The 16,701-nt window shown below is 38.1% G+C and overlaps 2 protein-coding genes across 5 annotated transcripts; both read left to right on the forward strand.

The window, feature by feature from the left end:
- The first annotated feature begins 292 nt into the window (after nt 1-292).
- On the forward strand, nt 293-7,499 carry LOC103711548 (phosphatidylinositol/phosphatidylcholine transfer protein SFH12-like). Of its 3 annotated transcripts, none has more exons than XM_017843910.5 (15): nt 293-582; nt 1,282-1,420; nt 2,099-2,387; nt 2,650-2,749; nt 3,018-3,284; nt 3,623-3,700; nt 3,801-3,902; nt 3,976-4,025; nt 4,253-4,346; nt 4,455-4,550; nt 4,670-4,786; nt 5,556-5,685; nt 5,845-6,236; nt 6,379-6,465; nt 6,835-7,499. In XM_017843910.5, exons 2-15 carry the CDS (start codon nt 1,369-1,371, stop codon nt 6,850-6,852), a joined length of 1,872 nt encoding a protein of 623 aa, XP_017699399.4. In that variant the 5' UTR covers nt 293-582; nt 1,282-1,368; the 3' UTR covers nt 6,853-7,499. The 3 variants fall into 3 exon arrangements, with proteins under 3 accessions (XP_017699399.4, XP_008795962.4, XP_026662196.4); XM_008797740.6 differs by having other exon boundaries at nt 4,670-4,804; nt 6,835-7,498; XM_026806395.4 differs by having other exon boundaries at nt 1,356-1,420; nt 4,670-4,804; nt 6,835-7,498.
- A 1,831-nt stretch (nt 7,500-9,330) lies between these two features.
- On the forward strand, nt 9,331-15,656 carry LOC103711550 (iron-sulfur assembly protein IscA-like 1, mitochondrial). 2 transcript variants are annotated; one of them, XM_026806397.4, is made up of 4 exons: nt 9,331-9,473; nt 10,955-11,172; nt 14,854-14,971; nt 15,090-15,656. In XM_026806397.4, exons 2-4 carry the CDS (start codon nt 11,010-11,012, stop codon nt 15,193-15,195), a joined length of 387 nt encoding a protein of 128 aa, XP_026662198.2. In that variant the 5' UTR covers nt 9,331-9,473; nt 10,955-11,009; the 3' UTR covers nt 15,196-15,656. The 2 variants fall into 2 exon arrangements, with proteins under 2 accessions (XP_026662198.2, XP_026662197.2); XM_026806396.4 differs by having other exon boundaries at nt 9,332-9,473; nt 10,955-11,199.
- Nucleotides 15,657-16,701: the final 1,045 nt, after the last annotated feature.

Raw genomic sequence — 16,701 nt, forward strand, 5'->3', positions numbered from 1 at the left:
TGTTACTGTGGAGTCTTTAGAGGGATGGGAAAGTAAATTCTCCTTTTTTTTTTCCCTAAATCTATATCAAATGAAGCACCATTCAGCTGCTGCAGGCAGACAGCAGACAGCATTTCACATAGATCAGAGGCCGACACCCCGGTCCGGTGAGTCCCTATTACTTATATCTCCCGTTCTAGAATTTGCTGTTCGCTATTCGCGCCTCCACAGTTGTCCCAATTCACATCCAACAACTAGCCGTTGGACGTGGTTCTGCGGTGGGGCAAATCTAAGCACTAGGATCTCTCTCTCTCTCTATCTCTCTCTCTCTCTCTAAAGTATTCATCCATTAAATTAGTATTTGGAGTTTATGGAGTGGCTTGCATTTCGGCCTCTCTCTCTCTGTGTCCCCCCCAACGGCAGAGACCTCGTCAACAGCTCCAAAAAAATACCAACGCAACCAACCTCTCTCTTCCTCTTCCGTCATATCCACCGTAGCGTAGAGTAGTCGTGTCCCCCTCGTCGTCCCGTCAGCGGATTCCAACGTCATTTAAACTGTGCCCCTCCCTCCACCCCTCTCTAAACCTCAAGTTTGTCCGAGAGGTAAATCTTTCTTCTTCGTCGTCCTCCTTCTCTTATCCCCTTCTCCACCTGCATTCCCATTGGCCGTGAGTTCGTCTTCAGCTGTTTCGGATTCCTCGTTTCATCGGGTTTTCTTTCTCCTTTTCCCTGCTGCTACTTTCTATCTCAATTTTGCCATTGGTCTTTAAAGGAGTCTAATAATCCTTATCTAATGTAAATGGCTCCAGTTTTAGCTCCGCCACGGCAAATAGCCTTTTTTTTTTTTACTTTTAATTCCATCCCCTCTTTTTATCTTTTTCTTGGAATTCAGTATAATGCCATATCTTTTTCCATTTATGCTGATAAAAACCCCGCCGTTATCGAGATTTTAAGAGATTGCAACCTTCAAAATTTAATCCTGGATTGGCATGTGCATTGGAACCAAATTTTAGTGCTGCTTCTGATATTGATATGGCTTTCGTTGCATGAATGGTTGGACTCATTCCTTTGTTTTCTTGATTATTTGTTCTGTTTTTGGGCTTTCCATGATGAAAAGAGAAAAATAATGGCAAACCGAATCTCAATTTTCCTTTCTTTCTCACCTGATCATTAGGAAAGCCGGAGTTCTTTATTTAGAGATACCCCACCCTTCAGATGAAATTTGTCAAGATATATTTTGCTGCTTATTCCCATGTCGTAGTGCTTATTTTTGTTATTGATTTCAAGATGATGGGATTTCAGGTGCTTGGAGAGGCATACGCCCTGGTATCCTTGATGAGTTCTTAACTCTCCACCCCTTTGTTGTCCTTAACCAGGTCCGGCGCACAGATGACCATGAGCGAAGCGATGTCGGGACCTCTTGACCGTCACGGAAAATCTGGTATGCATAAGATAAAAATCTCCTCCATTTTGTTTCTTTTGTTCTATGTTTCCAACCTATGATTCTTTTCTTGTTCTAATGTTATCTAACCAGCGTCTCAGAAAACTAGATAATTTCTTATCTGTATTGAGATTCAAATATACTCGAATGAAATTCGACAGATTATATTTGTGTAACAGACACTAAATTTCAATTCAATTGTCCTCGGAAGATAATGGTTGAGTTGTCAAATGTATATCTTCTTGATATTTGGCATTATGTCTTCCAAAGGTGCAAGGCCCGTGGTAAAGTCTCTATTGGCACTGAAATATACAATGTTGAAAGGAGGAAGAAAAAAAATACTTGGAAAGTTATGAAGCCAATAGATCAGCAATGTAGCCCTGGGTCAGAAAGATTTCTAGAAAGCTAAACCTTTAATTTTGTTGTTTCCTGAATCTTTAATATTTGTTCTATGTCACAGAATCTACAATAATTTATTATGCTCAATTGTTAGATTATTCAAATTGGCATTCATCTTTCTCTCAGAATCCCTTTTCTTTTAAAGAAACATTCTCTAAGAATCATTAATTATACAGGAAAATTGTTTTTTCTTTTTTGAGTAATAATTGAGGTTTTCCATATTGCTCAAAAAAAGAGCGGTTTCCCATGTGCTATATCATCTTTCTGCAATTGTTGCAGGTCTAGATGGCACCCCTGAGGAGAGGCGAGACAGAAGATCCGATGTTGAGAACTCTGAGGATGAGAGGAAGACCAGGATAGGATCTCTGAAGAAGAAGGCGATCAATGCCTCCACAAAGTTCAGAAATTCATTGACAAAAAGGGGTAGGAGAAGTAGTAGGGTCATGTCTGTCTGCATAGAGGACGTGCGCGATGCTGAGGAAATGCAGGCTGTTGATGCCTTCCGCCAAACTCTTATTTTGGAAGAGTTGCTACCATCGAGACATGATGACTATCATATGATGCTAAGGTCATCTTCTTATCTGATTCTTGATTTAAGATCAATGGCACCCCATTTATCTTGAGAAGTGACTAATGCTTACTATGATGTTTTTTAAAATATTTTTTATGTGCTGAATTGTGGCAAAGTCCATGGATAAAGTGAATGTTTTTGGTTGTTGATGTTTGAAATTTATGATATACTTGGCATGGCAATTATTTCAGTGCTCAATTGATTGTACATGTCATTGTTGATATTCATGAACCTAGGCATTAATTAGTCTATGATGCAGATTTCTGAAGGCCAGGAAGTTTGACATTGAGAAAACAAAGCAAATGTGGGCTGATATGCTTCAATGGAGGAAGGAATTTGGTGCTAACACAATTGCTGAGGTAACCATCCTTCTTCTATGATACAGTTTTCAGCTTTGTGTTCTGTATGTTTCATTGGCAACTTTTCAGTCAGGTTTTTCCACACACACACACACACACACACCAAAAAAAAAAAAAAACTGCTAGGGACGTTCTTCCTGTAGATCGGATCTAGTGTGTGTGTGTGTGTGTGTGTGTGTGTAAGCCAATGTTTTCTTCATGCCATTTTTCTCTAGGAGCGACGTATTACACCTAACACTTACATTTTACATTCCATTAATCTATTTAGGATTTTGACTTCAAAGAGCTTGATCAAGTCTTGGAGTACTATCCACAAGGTCATCATGGTGTAGATAAGGAAGGCAGGCCAGTCTACATTGAAAAACTAGGACAAATCGACACCAACAAGCTAATGCAAGTTACAAACATGGACCGGTATATCAAATACCACGTGAAGGAGTTCGAGAGGACATTTAACATCAAGTTCCCAGCTTGCTCGATTGCAACAAAACGACACATTGACCAAAGCACAACAATTCTTGATGTGCAAGGAGTGGTATGTCGATGGTCGCTTCTGTGTTTTTTCATTATGCCTAAAACCTCTTTTCTGAAATATAAATCCGTAGAAAACCAAAATTCTTGAAAATTTTCGACTAATAACTTTATCGCTTTCTACAATGTGAATCTCAAAAGCATATGCATGCTTTTTTTAGCACTGGTTGACATTTAAGATGGATCTTCTTAATGCTCAATTGTTTTTAGCATTGGTTGACATTTAAGATGGATCCTCTTAATGCCCAATTGTTTGGATAAATGTTTTACTTCTCTTGTGCACTCCCCTCCCCCACCCCACTCCTCTTTTCTGACATGAATATGACCTGATTTTGGACTTAGGGGATGAAACAATTCAATAAGGTTGCAAGAGATTTAATCAGCCGTCTTCAGAAAATTGATGGTGATAATTATCCTGAGGTATCTCTCATTTGTGCTACATGAAATTGGTACACATACAGTAATCAAATAGAAATGACTATTATGAAATAACATATTGATATTATTCATTCTGCTGCAGACCTTGTGCCGTATGTTCATTATCAATGCAGGTCAGGGATTTAGACTTCTATGGAACACTGTGAAGAGCTTCCTTGATCCGAAGACCACTGCAAAGATCCATGTAAGCTCCTTTTCTCTCTTTATATAGTAATGTGTCCACGAGTAATATACCTAATAACAACTTCTTCTATCAGGTTTTGGGAAATAAGTACCAGAGCAAGTTGCTTGAAGTGATTGATGCCAGGCATGTCCTATTGGCTAAAGTGCTATTTTTCTTTCTTTCCAATTTTTGGTCCAGATTTTCTATACTCGATTGTGAATGATAACTTACCCGAGTAGCTGTTCAAATTAGTAAAAAATCTTCTAGAAAAGAGCTCTTACATGCAAACTAAAAGGTGCAAGCAAGTCGATCAATGCATAGATTCAAATACAATAGTCATAGCTGGTCTTACTTTCATGGATTTTTACCAGTGAATTGCCAGAATTCCTTGGTGGCACTTGCAACTGCAAAGGAGGTTGCCTTCGGTCAGACAAAGGCCCATGGAAAGATCCTGAAATTATAAAGGTACCTCATTCCTGTCATTTCTCTTCATTTTGTCCTTAGAGCTCTTGAAAGTTAATTTGAAACGGTTTGGTACTTCAATGGATTCTTACTTAATAAACTGAGGTACAGATGGTGCAAAGTGGCATGGCAAGATATGGAAGGTGCCAGGCTCCTTCTGGCACAGACGAGAAAACAATTTCGGAGGATGAGATAGTGTACCTTAAGGTGACAAACTGATCCACCGATTTCTCCATTCATTTTATTCTCTTTGCAAACTTGTATTTTCACTGGTGTATTCCAATACTGATGGGTACATTACTTTCCTTTTTCTTTCCAACATGAAGAGGCAAGACTCTTTCTGTGGAGAGACTATTCTAGCTGCTGATGATGTGCGACCTCTTTCTCCCAGAATGTCAAGGCTGATCGAGCACCCACACTTGTCGCCTGTTCGGGAGGAAGTAGTCAGTCCGAGTTACCTGGTGATTTTCAGATTGTTTTTTTTTTTAAAACTCAATGATTCCGTACAGGAATGAAACACAAAAATCTGCAAATAATTAGTACCCAAACATACATATGATGTTGGTCCAGATTGGTTATTTGCATCATTTTCTTAGCTCCTTCACACCCTATTCCGGCTAGAGCTACTTAGCTGATGGCTCGCTGAACATATGTAGCTTTGCTTGGTGCATATCTACTAATGAGAAAACCAACTACTATGCCCTTTTTTGGCCTTGGCACTGTAGCAACATTGCTGGAACGTTGCCCTGAATGGTAGCTCTGCAAGCAAATTCATGCTATTTATTTTCAAGCAAGATTTCCTCAAAAAATTTTTGGTGCATGGTTTCCTTTATGATTCAGACGTAGAGATGGAAGGTTTGCCAAGTGTTTAAGCATACAAAAAGAGTCATCCAATCTGTTGGAAATTGCATTCAAACTTCGAGGAACAGCTAAATCTTCAGAACTTTATAAGCAATTTCAGCTTCAGACAGCATTTTTAACAGACTTCATTAATTAAGTTGCCATTCATCTGCCATTCTAATCATAAGCATAATCTCAGCTCAGCTTCCTTTCTACCATAGAAGATATCAAAGATCAGCAATTTGGGGAATCTCAGAGCACATCTTTAATAACTTGAGCTCGCCGTTCTGGATTTTCACCATTTTGTTAAGTGATTTGAGGCAATATATACTGCACCTCATATAATCTTTATACTCTTCTCTAACCTCTCAGGTCCAGAGTGCCAAAAAGTGCTTCCCTACTCCAGATGCAGACGTCGATTATATCCCAATGGTCGACAAGGCTGTGGATGCCAGCTGGAGTAAGGAAGTGATGGATGAGAAACAACTTGCCCTCTCTAAAGGTCCAGATTCCTTAACTTGTATAAAACTTGTTAATTTTGTTTATGAGGGGCCTCAGGCATTACCTCAACCGCTGCTGCAAGCTAGCATGAATTTCTAAAGACTTTTAAGGATATCTCTTGTTCTAGAACACGACCAAAGATTTATTTTCTTATTCACAGGTGTCTACAGCCTATCAGATGTTTACAAGGGTCCTGATGGGTTTAGCAACCACATCCTTGCCGGAGTCATGGCCTTTGTCATGGGCATCGTCACCATGCTCCGCGTGACCCGTGTCGTGCCAAAGAAGATTGTTGATGCAGCCATTGACTATGCCAGCCCTGTCTACTGTGGAGAGACGATGGTTAAAGGCCAGATGCAGCAGACACTGCCTGCATCGACTGTCTCGGCTGCTGAGTACTCCTCTGTCATGAAGCGCCTCATGAAGTTGGAAGAGAACGTGAACATCCTAAGCATGAAGCCAGCTGAGATGCCCATTGAGAAGGAGGAGCAGTTGAAGGCTGCCGTGAGCCGCGTGGATGCCTTGGAGGCAGAGCTTGCAGCAACCAAGAAGGTAACGTTACCAGTACTACCTAATGGCAAAAAAAACAGATACAGTTTGAAGCGAATTTGTGATAGTTTAGAATGTAGTCCAATGTTTTGGTGCTCTTATTTGAGGTTTGCATATGTTTTGTTCTTCTTTTTCCTTTTTGCAGGCTCTGGAGGATGCTTTTGTTCGGCAGGAGGAGCTTCTTGCTTACGTTGAGAAGAAGAAGAAGAAGAAGAAGAAGAAGAGCAAGTTGGTAAGTTATCTTAAGCTGTGAAGGATCCTGTCCTTCAGACCAGTCCCTTTCTATCATGTAATCCCTAGAACCTCTACTCTTCTCTTTAGGATGGAACGTAATGCCCTGAATTAGTTCGGAGATATAGCCAAGTTTTCTGATGGCTGTCTAATAGTCCATTCATTTTAAGAATGTAAAGTTCTGCTGAAAGAAATGCTTTCAGGTTCTTTTGGTTTATTGGAGGTACTTGGTTAGTTTTTTTTTTTTTTTTTTTATTACTCAGAAACATAGGTATTCCCTTCATAAAAGATGTTTCATTTATATTTTGCAGCTGCATGAATCTCCTTCCTTCTCACCATATTATTAATTCTTTTTCCTTTTTCATTGCAGAACCCATTTTGCTGGTAAATGGAGGCCGCAGGTTTTGAAAATAAAGCTGTGAATTTGACGTAGCTGGCCGAGTTTCTCTCGACAGAAAATACACTTGAGTGTACTCCTTTATGTTTGGATTTGCCAAACTGATCAGTTGAATATAAAACTTCATGATTTTCTCAAGACGAAACTGTTCTAAGTAAATCTTATTGCCTATTGATTCCTGATAATCTAAATAAAGTCAGCCAGGCATCTATTAACATCTAATAGATGGTTCAGACATTCAAATTATCAACAAGCCTCAGCTATCTATCTTGGCACCTTTTCTGCATGAAGTGCGAATTCTCTAGTGATTCCTTACTCATTTGCAGTTGACTTGCACTTACAGAAGAGAAACAGGTCGTTGGCTACAGTTACGTCTGAAAAAGTAGCAGATAAATGATCTCCATCCGAGGATTTTGAGCTACATACCAAGAATTCTGTCAGCCAGAGCTCTTGTTGCATTCCGCTTTCAGTTTGCAACCTGGATCTTGTGAAAGAATCCACTTGTGTCACGATTTTTTTATTAAAGCACGACTTGGAAGGCCTGAATTTTCCACTCCTTAACATGACACGAAAGGGAATTACGCATGCGAGTGAGACATCGACATCCTTTCACCTTCAGACTCTTACCACTATCTCGATCCAAAGTGATTCCATTGTGCTCGTTCTTGTATTACATCACAATCCTTCAATCTACCTAACCTCCATTCAAGAATGCACATGATTGTATTGCATGCCTCTCCAAACATGACATTTTTGTGGTCCAAATCATCTCCTTGCTTGGTATTTTCCGACACTTCTTGCAACCATCCTTGTCAATCTTTTGGTAGCGTAACGGTAACAACACAAAGAACTACAAGGATTGCTTGTTGGCTAGCCATGACAAAACCATCTTAAGACAAGCTGGAATGCACCTTAATTATGGCGGCTTGAAATAATCTCTCACTGGAAACCAGAGCTTCCATTCTCTTTCTTGATTATTGTTTCAACCTAAACTAGCTGCATTTGCTTTACTAGTGAAGGTCATGCAACCTTCCAACCTTACTGAAAAAAAAAACTCTTTCTTGATTAATCCTAAATTCTTTTGTGCTTGACGGGGCCAGGCTTCATCCGGAACAAGCTTAGGCCCTATTTGGGAGAGCTTTTGGAAGGCCAAAAAGCACTTTTTAGCCCTCCAAAAGTATTTTTAGATAAAAAATAGTGTTTGGTAAAATTTTCGGAAAGCTGTTTCAGCTTTTGCAGGAAGCTGAAAACAGCTTTTGGGGAAAAGTTCCAATTTAGAGTTTTCCGAAAATGCTGTTTTCAACTTTGTCGGAAAGTTGTTTTTTGAACCAAAATACCCCCATTTAAATCACACTTTTTCCCCTAAAACCCTTATCCCGCCTCTTCCTCTCTCACCCATTCTCTCCCTCTCCCTCTCTATCTTCTTCTTCCTCTCAACCTCACCGCCTATGTTCCTTTTTCTTCTTTTTTTTTTCTTTTTTTTGTTTTGGGAGCTCGTGGTTGCCCACGATGGCAGCCACCATGCCGGCTACCACCCAAGACCGGTGATCCCTCTATATTTCAATGAAATAAAATAAAAAACAAATAAAATAAATAAATAAAATAAATAAATAAAATAAATAAATAAAAAGAAAAATAATGAGTGAGTGGCAAATAATCTGATCTAAATAAATAAATAAATAAAAATATTAGTAAATATTTAACCAATTTTATCACCTAGCTAGAAAATTTGTTAGAGAGATAAATGGTCATTAGAATGATGAAAAATTAATTTACACTAATAATTATAATATTTTATATATTTATTATTATATTATACTATAAATATAATATTATATTATATTATATCATAATATATTGATATGTTATGTTAAATAATTTAATATTATATTAAATTATTATTCTATAATACATAATATTATAGTACTATATTATAATATTATTATATTACATTACATTAATATTATACTATATCATATATTTATGTATTAAGACATATTATATTTTATTATGCTCTGTTATATAATACTGGTAATATCCTTTATGGTCATTTTGTCACACCAAAGTACTTTCTCAATTTATTTACCAAACACATGTTAAAGTGCCACAGCATTTTATAAATGTAGTTACCAAACAGCAAACGACATTTTATAAACGCTCTACTTTAGACAGTTCTATTTTCAACAGTTCTACTTTCAAAAGTTCTACTACTAACAGCTTCCCCAAAGAGGACCTTAAGCTCATCTATAACAAACGTAGACACGTTCCGATAAAAGCGTCCGATAAGGTAAATAACGTTATTTACGTAAATAACGTAAGTAATGGAGAAACCTGCAGGCGTTCCATCTAACACGGATTTTGTCCAACCAGCGCCTGCCACGTATCTGATAATGAGGTGCACGGCGGAAACTGAACTCACCAAGCATAGACAGGACAAGTGTCACCCATATCTAGCCGAAGCACCGTCAATATAAAGGAAGGAAACCGCCTCGTTTCGAGTTTTTAAAAAGGGGAGGAAAAAAAGAAAGAAAGAAAAACATCGAGAGTCGGGGTTCGCACGTCGCCCCTCTCATCGATCCAAAATCACTTGCTTCGATTCATCTCCCCCGCAGGTCAGTCATCGAATTCATCTGTGAATCCTTCGATACCTTTTCGTGAATTCTATTTTGTTCTTTCAGGTTTTTTTGATCTGAATGATTCGAATTCTATCTCTTAATCTGAATGTTTCGATCCCTTTTCTCTGAATTTTATTTTACGTTTAATTTTCTTTCACTTTATATTTTTTCGAAATCTCTTTCTGAAGTTTGGCGAGTGTTCTTGTCGTAAAACATAGGGATTTTGAGTCGGTTCCAGGGTAAGGACGGCTAGGGTTTGTTGTTTTCGTCATCGCATCAATAAATTTGTGAGCACTCCGCGAGGTGAATCTTTTCATAATTCACCCTCGGTGAAGGATCTCTTTATACACCAGTTATTGTTTTCTAATTTATCGTTAGTTTAAGCGGCGAGTAATTTTTAATCTGCCCTGGTTTCGCTGAGCTTAGGAGAAGCTTAGGGGTTGGTCTCTTTTCCCCCCTTCCGAACAAAAGGAAGAATAAGAAGAATGTCATGAATGAAGAAAATCGAAAATTGATTCCAAGTCACATTTCTGCGTTAAAAAAAAAAGAAATATTTTTGAACTTAAACTTTCTGGAATTGATTTTCTTTTAGGAAAAGTAGAAAATTCAGTACGGAATACTTCTAAAGCAAAACTTAATTCATTTCTTTTATGTATCTTGATTTAATATTTTTTATGGTAAAATTTTGTCGGTAGACAATCATCTAGTATACGTGCAGCCTTGCCTTTGAATGCAATTTATTTAGAACATCTTTGGGATATAAGAAAAGGAAGAATTTGAAGATAAAATGACCGAAATGGGATTATGAGCCAAAACTGCAAAACAAATGAAGGACTTAAGTAAAAGTTCATCTTTTGCTTGCTTGCTCACTCTGAGTAATACAGCACAGCCTTAGTCACAGGAGAATGTTTCAGATTGCAACTCCATTCCCTGCTTCCATTTTGGTGCTCAATGAGCTGATGTGGCTCTCTTGGACCCAATCCCACATGAAATCACCTGCCTCCCTTGTTGCACTAATACCCAACTGCCATACAGGAGAGAGACCTTAGTGGGCTATTGATTCTGGAGCTGCAATTGGTGGCAGTACACCGAGCCAAAATGCTATGTCTGTAATGTTGTACAGAAATTTACAGCAAGAAAATTGAGGGGCCTCTCTTCCTCTCTTTCTTGACATGCATGGTAATAGATGCCCATCCTGTAAACTTCACCTGCAAAAATGTGCCTACATTAGAAGTTGGGAAGAAAATGGAACCCATTCTTCAATAGTCTTAAGGTGACTATATATATCCATTATTACACACTTCCTGCATGTTTTTTTGACGTCGCTTTACATTTCCAGCCATACTTCCACTATTGTTTCACATGTTGCTTTGGGTTCCAGGAACCCGTTGTCCATTGTGAATTTTGGTATGGAAACTTTCTTGTTTATACATTACTCAGATATTGATTGATGATGAATGTATCCTCACCTTCCACAGGAACTATTGTGGCTGATACTTTAAGCTGCTGGTGTTGTCCGAAGACTTTATAGAGATGGCTGCTTCTTCATTAAAGGCCATGGCAGAGAGGGCAGGGCCTTCTGTACGTAAGCAGGCCTTGACTTTGACAGATGCTGCTGCTGCTAGGATATGCCACCTCCTTAACCTCCGTCAGCGCCCATATCTTAAGCTCGGTGTCAAGGCCCGCGGTTGCAATGGTTTATCCTACACCCTCAATTATTCTGGTTTGGTTTCTCACATTTTCTTCACCATTTCTTTGATTTCTTTTTTTTTTATTCATTTAAACTTGTTGCTTAAACAGCTAAGAATGACTGTAAGTAAAAGATAATCTGATCTTGTCACATTGATTTAAAGATGTCAAATGGAAGGAACTAACTTCTTATAATTATTTGCTTTGTGAATAGTGCTGATAGAGTTTGAAAAAAATTCATTTATGCACCTGTCACTTCATTGATTTCGTAATTCCTAGAATTATTCTTTTATTTTAAGGGACTTGCTGTGTTTAATGTCTTAAATTTTCTTTTGTTGAGTAGAATATATTTTATGTCGAGACTATTTTAGAGTTTGTGTGGAAGGTATGCAAAAATTAGGCAGAAGGATGAAGAGGTCTGAGAGATTCTTCTTTTTTTTTTTTTGTTGGTGGGTGATGGTGGTGGTGGTGGTGGGGGGGGGGGGGGGGGGGGGGTGTTGGTGCGGGGTTTGAGGGGGATGGCATGGGAATCTTTCTTCATTCAGGTGGCCCACCAAACTCAATATCAGGAGATCAATGGCCTTCACCAATAGCTTGTATTCCTGTCTTCCCTACTCGTCTTGTCGATTCTCACATATGTAAAGTATGCCAGAAGGATAGGATGATTGGGCATCTAAGCAGTCTCTTGGAGTATTTGTAGACCAATTGATGTCATTTGCTTGGCTAAAGTGAACTACTGTCAATTGTGCCACATGCCATTGGTTGCTAGAAAGATGTATTAACTTGCATGTTCAGGTTGAGCTAGTCAAATTTTTGGTTCTACAATATAATGTTAGTTCATCTAATCCTCTAAGATTCCTATTCAGTATTTATTTACCTTCTTTTGTCATTAAATATGTGTACATGTGCCTATTAACTGATAGACAATTTTATATGTTCTCCTAGTTCTTCATTTTTTGCATATTGACATGTATTGGCATATAGGCACACCAATATAAACTATAGATTACAATAAAATGGGTCATATTTATCTACACATCTGACAATATTCACGAGTAATGCACATAACAGGTTGTGGATGGTTATGTATAACATATAAGAAAATATACATTACACTTTGACCATCAGATTGAGCAATCACAAACAACTCTAACTGCAGAGTTTTGCTTTTGTTTTTATTTTTTTTTTAATCTTTTTTGTTGGTTGATCCCTATTGAGCCTTCTAAATTAAAAAATAATAATAAAGATTGGATTAGCAGCTTGTTTTTGGTTAATTTTTAGGTTTTGAGGCTACAGTTTGTTAGATCCATGGCTATGGCTATCATAGTTCTAGGCATTACCAACAAAAAGACAGTTGATGAGAGAAAAATTTTGAATGTAAACACAGGTGTATGAAGTGCCAAACGAAGACATATTGAGAGCTTGCATATATCTGAAGTGAAGAACTTCATGTCAATAAGAGGGATGGAAGAAGGATAGCTATTTATGGATGTCAAAATTTTATTTTAACATTAAGCTCTTTGGAGCAGAGGAGGAAAGGGAGAAGGAGGAGGCCTACTTTGAAGAAAAAGAGTATGCCGAAAGGGGCGAAGGAGGACTGCAGAAGTTAGAAAGGAAAAACTAGAAAGGACTGAAGGACATAAGCATTTGCCCTCATGGATCACTTCCTTTTGATATTCATTAGTTGCTTTCCCCAATCACTGCCTCCTCTTCCCCCTTTTCTCTCTGTTTCCTTGCTGTAACCACTTTTCCTTGTAACACGATGATGTTAATGGGATATGGGTTGAAGCATTTAGATTTAAGTTGTTAGAAGATACTTCCTACTTATATTAATTGTTTTCCATTTATTTCTCTTTTGAAACATTTTTATACTTGAAGAGAGAATTATATATTAGAACCCTTTCATAGACCTAGCACAGAGGCACCCACTTAAGCGAACAATGCTTGGATGCCTAGGTGCTAGCCTAGGTGCAAACCTGGTCGCTCCAGCGGATGCTGAGCCTAAAGAACCCACGAAAGGGCATGCCTAGGTGGTTGGATGGCTGCCTTTGATGACCTTGGTGAGATCTTTCTAAGAGCATGTAGTTTATTTTGGATGTTGAATATTTGCGTTGTTGTTACATTTAACTATATATGTTAAGTTCCATATGTTTTTTTTTCTTTTCCTTCACCTTCTGTCTCTTCTTTCAATTCCTAGCAAGTTCTGTCAAATTCATCATGTCTTACATTATACGTCATAAAGTGTTACGTCAAATTTCATATAGAAATGGATTAGCTAAAGCAAAAATATCTTGCTAGAGTATCACATAACAGTCATGTAGCTCAACCTTAATTACAATTAGCAAGCCTCATATAATTCATATGGAGTCAGCTTCATGGATCAATGTTTGGTAAGGTAGTGATAGAATTCCAAGGATAGTTTTCTCACACTACAGCAAGTAGCACTATCTTGCATTGCATTGAAATGCTGAGCAAGCAAATGGATGAGGACATGCAAGATCTATTTAGCAGAGATGAGACTGCTAAGCCAGAGTTCAACCATGAGAGACAAGGTTTAAGTTGGCTGCTGGAGTATGAAATACATTCATATGGTATAAACTGATGAAGGATAGAAATATATGGAGCAATGCTCGATAAACTCCCTGACAAGAACATGTAGGACTTGTCTGAAAGGAAACGGTAATACTAACAACATAGGTAGGTTATCCATGAATGGCTGAATGGGTAGCATGAGATGTTTTGAGAAAAGCTTGTGTTGCATGTTGATTAGTGTAATATGAAAGATCTGAAAAAGGTTATATGTCAACAGTAACTGTACTTAAATTTGCTGGCTTATGGCTTCCACAAGTTTTATGAAAATTATTATACTTATTAGACTGAGTCGTTGTTAACTTGTAAAAAATGTTGGTGTGCATATATGTAAAATTGTAATGTACATAAAATTACTGTAGGTTTACAGCAGTGTGCTCTCTCAAATTTGCCTGTGACATGGCAGATCCGTTGCAGACTCTGACAGATTTATGAATGTTAAGGTTGTTTGGGATAACCTACTACTCAGGGAGATCAGTACCATTAGCAATATACTAGTTACTGGGAACCAAATTGGAGGGTTTTTTATTATTATTATTTTATGACTGTTGATGGAGTAATACCAATGTTGGTAGCAGTTAAGCCTTTTGGCTGCAGGATAGAGTTCATTAGCCTTCAAACTATTGCTCTCTTGAGGAGATCAACATAGCAAAAATCCATATTATGGTTATATCAGCAGTTTGATGAATGATGTTGATCTGTCATTGAGATATGGCAATTAGGATATATCAAAGAATTTCTCTATGTAATAGAACTTCTCTAGTTTCTCAAAGTATATGGGCCTTCAGGGTGATATTAGCTCTAACAGGGAAAAAAGTAGCTGGTCTAAGTACTTTGTGTTGATGGTTTGAAAATATCTCCAGTAAGAAATATTAAGTCTGGGATCAAACCTAGATCATTGACTCTATTTCCATCATGATCTACTTGTGATTTTACATAGGTTGAGTACTTTGAAATAAACTTGAGTTTCCTGTCACTGTTTATCCTTTTTTTCTCCCACTCTCTCTTTCCCCTTCTTGAATTGTTTTAATTAAGTGACACATCCTTAGATATTTTGTTCTGCTACTAATGAAGTGAAATGATGTTTGCTTTGCTACAGACGAGAAGGGGAAATTTGATGAACTGGTGGAGGACAAAGGTGTCAAGATATTAATTGATCCAAAAGCTCTCATGCATGTAATTGGAACCAAGATGGACTTTGTTGATGATGCACTAAAGTAAGCTTGCTTCTAAGTTCTAATTAATAACCTAGCTTTATTCTTTCTTATGATTTTTCTTTTGGAGGCTATAAAACAAAGCATTTTACTATTTTCTCAAATGGTGATTGTTGTGCAGGTCAGAGTTCATTTTTATTAATCCAAATTCGAAAGGGCAATGTGGTTGTGGCGAATCCTTTATGACAACAAGCAGGACTCAAAATGCTAAATCAGGTGGTATATAATATTTTTAGGACTAGTCCAATTGTCTGACAGACGATCTGAAACTTCTTACAATTTTACACTGAGAGAACGTCATACAAAGCTGCGACATGGAACCGATAAAGCCATTTTGCTGCTGAGATCAAACAGTTTGCTGTGCATTAACTAAATCAGCAAATCTTTTGTAGGAGCAAGTTTTGTGCAACAGCAGTCCTGCAATCTTGTATTCTCTGCATGCATGGTCGTAGAATTATGAGAGCCTGCGTGTAAGCATTTTGGTGTATCTTCTATATAATGTCATTCTTGGATGTATCATAAATATTTGTATCTGAAAGGTTTGCATCGTATTGCCAGACTTGCAATTTAATATCGAGGGAAACTATGGAGCTACATAATTCTGTACATCAAATAATATTGATTGAAATTTCTGCTAAATAATGTCAGAGAAATAAGAATGATACAAAGAGAGTGTCTTGGTTTGTTCTGGACCTGAGCCAGATACAAAGAGATTGGCTTTGGATTTAGGAGACAACTTCACATATACAGATTGCAGTATCGTTATCCAAGTTTTTACTATCCAATTGCCCATCATGTCGAGGTCATGCTAATGGTTCTCAAGCAAGGTTCGCCAAATCTGTGCCAGAGATGCATCCGCTGGTTCGGTATAGTGAGAATGTATTCTAAGAAGTTATGCCATGCTGGAGAGAGGAGAGAGAAGGAGGGGAGGGAGAGAGAAGAGAGAGGCTTGTACTGGTGTTGGAAGAAGATACTCTGATGGTCGAGATTGTGGGTGGCTTAAGGAGAATTGATTTGGTGGTGGAGGGGGCCGATGGAGAACACCTGAGGAGCATGGATCTGGTAGAGGAGGAAGTCATAAAGAAGGTTGATGGAAAGCATCTTTGTTTAATGAATTTTTGTAGAACCAGAAATATGGCAAGGGGAGAAGGAGCTAGGGTTTGATTGGGAGTTTAATGCTGCTACAAAACAATTCTTGGCAAGAGAGCGAGCGATCAATTAATGTGTGCGTGCGTGCGAGAGAGAGAGAGAGAGAGAGAGAGGCCAAATAAAGGACCGAGCTGTTCCCCAATCTAATAGCCCGAGCTGTTCCGATTCTTGCCTGGTCCGCATTGTTGCGGCCTTGTTTGTAAACATAAGTCAGTGTGCCGGGTTGGCGAATCATTAAATAAAATTCATGATAAATATGGTAAGTACCTAAAACATGCAACCGACTTAACACAGGTAATGCATTCTCTAGCGAACATCAGGCATTGCATTGTCCTGCCAGTGACCAGTTACTGAACCGTCCTTCAACATCACATTTACAGTCAGGCAACATGTAGGATTATTTAGTATGCAAATTAACGATCAAAAATATCCGAACTTCTAAAGATTACTTGCTGAAAATCAAGACATTGTTAAGTGGCTTGGAGAAAAAGCACCTTCAGAAAACAAGCAAGAATATATGATCTGCTAATCTCACATAGCTAGCGTTCCTGCCACGAAGTGGAATTAAAATGCAAGTTGAGGAG

Source organism: Phoenix dactylifera, chromosome 15 (assembly GCF_051530095.1).
Source record: "Phoenix dactylifera cultivar Ajwa chromosome 15, Ajwa_hap1_PhDact_Kaust_v1.1, whole genome shotgun sequence".
Classification (NCBI taxonomy): domain Eukaryota; kingdom Viridiplantae; phylum Streptophyta; class Magnoliopsida; order Arecales; family Arecaceae; genus Phoenix; species Phoenix dactylifera.

Excerpts from the sequence above, each read along its gene's own strand:
- LOC103711548 (XM_008797740.6), top strand. The coding sequence starts at position 1,369 with ATGACCATGAGCGAAGCGATGTCGGGACCTCTTGACCGTCACGGAAAA. Across the intron at positions 4,347-4,454 it reads AAGATCCTGAAATTATAAAG|ATGGTGCAAAGTGGCATGGC; the intron begins GTACCTCATTCC and ends ACTGAGGTACAG. Across the intron at positions 5,686-5,844 it reads ACAACTTGCCCTCTCTAAAG|GTGTCTACAGCCTATCAGAT; the intron begins GTCCAGATTCCT and ends TCTTATTCACAG.
- LOC103711550 (XM_026806396.4), top strand. The coding sequence starts at position 11,010 with ATGGCTGCTTCTTCATTAAAGGCCATGGCAGAGAGGGCAGGGCCTTCT. Across the intron at positions 11,200-14,853 it reads CTACACCCTCAATTATTCTG|ACGAGAAGGGGAAATTTGAT; the intron begins GTTTGGTTTCTC and ends GCTTTGCTACAG. Across the intron at positions 14,972-15,089 it reads TTTGTTGATGATGCACTAAA|GTCAGAGTTCATTTTTATTA; the intron begins GTAAGCTTGCTT and ends ATTGTTGTGCAG.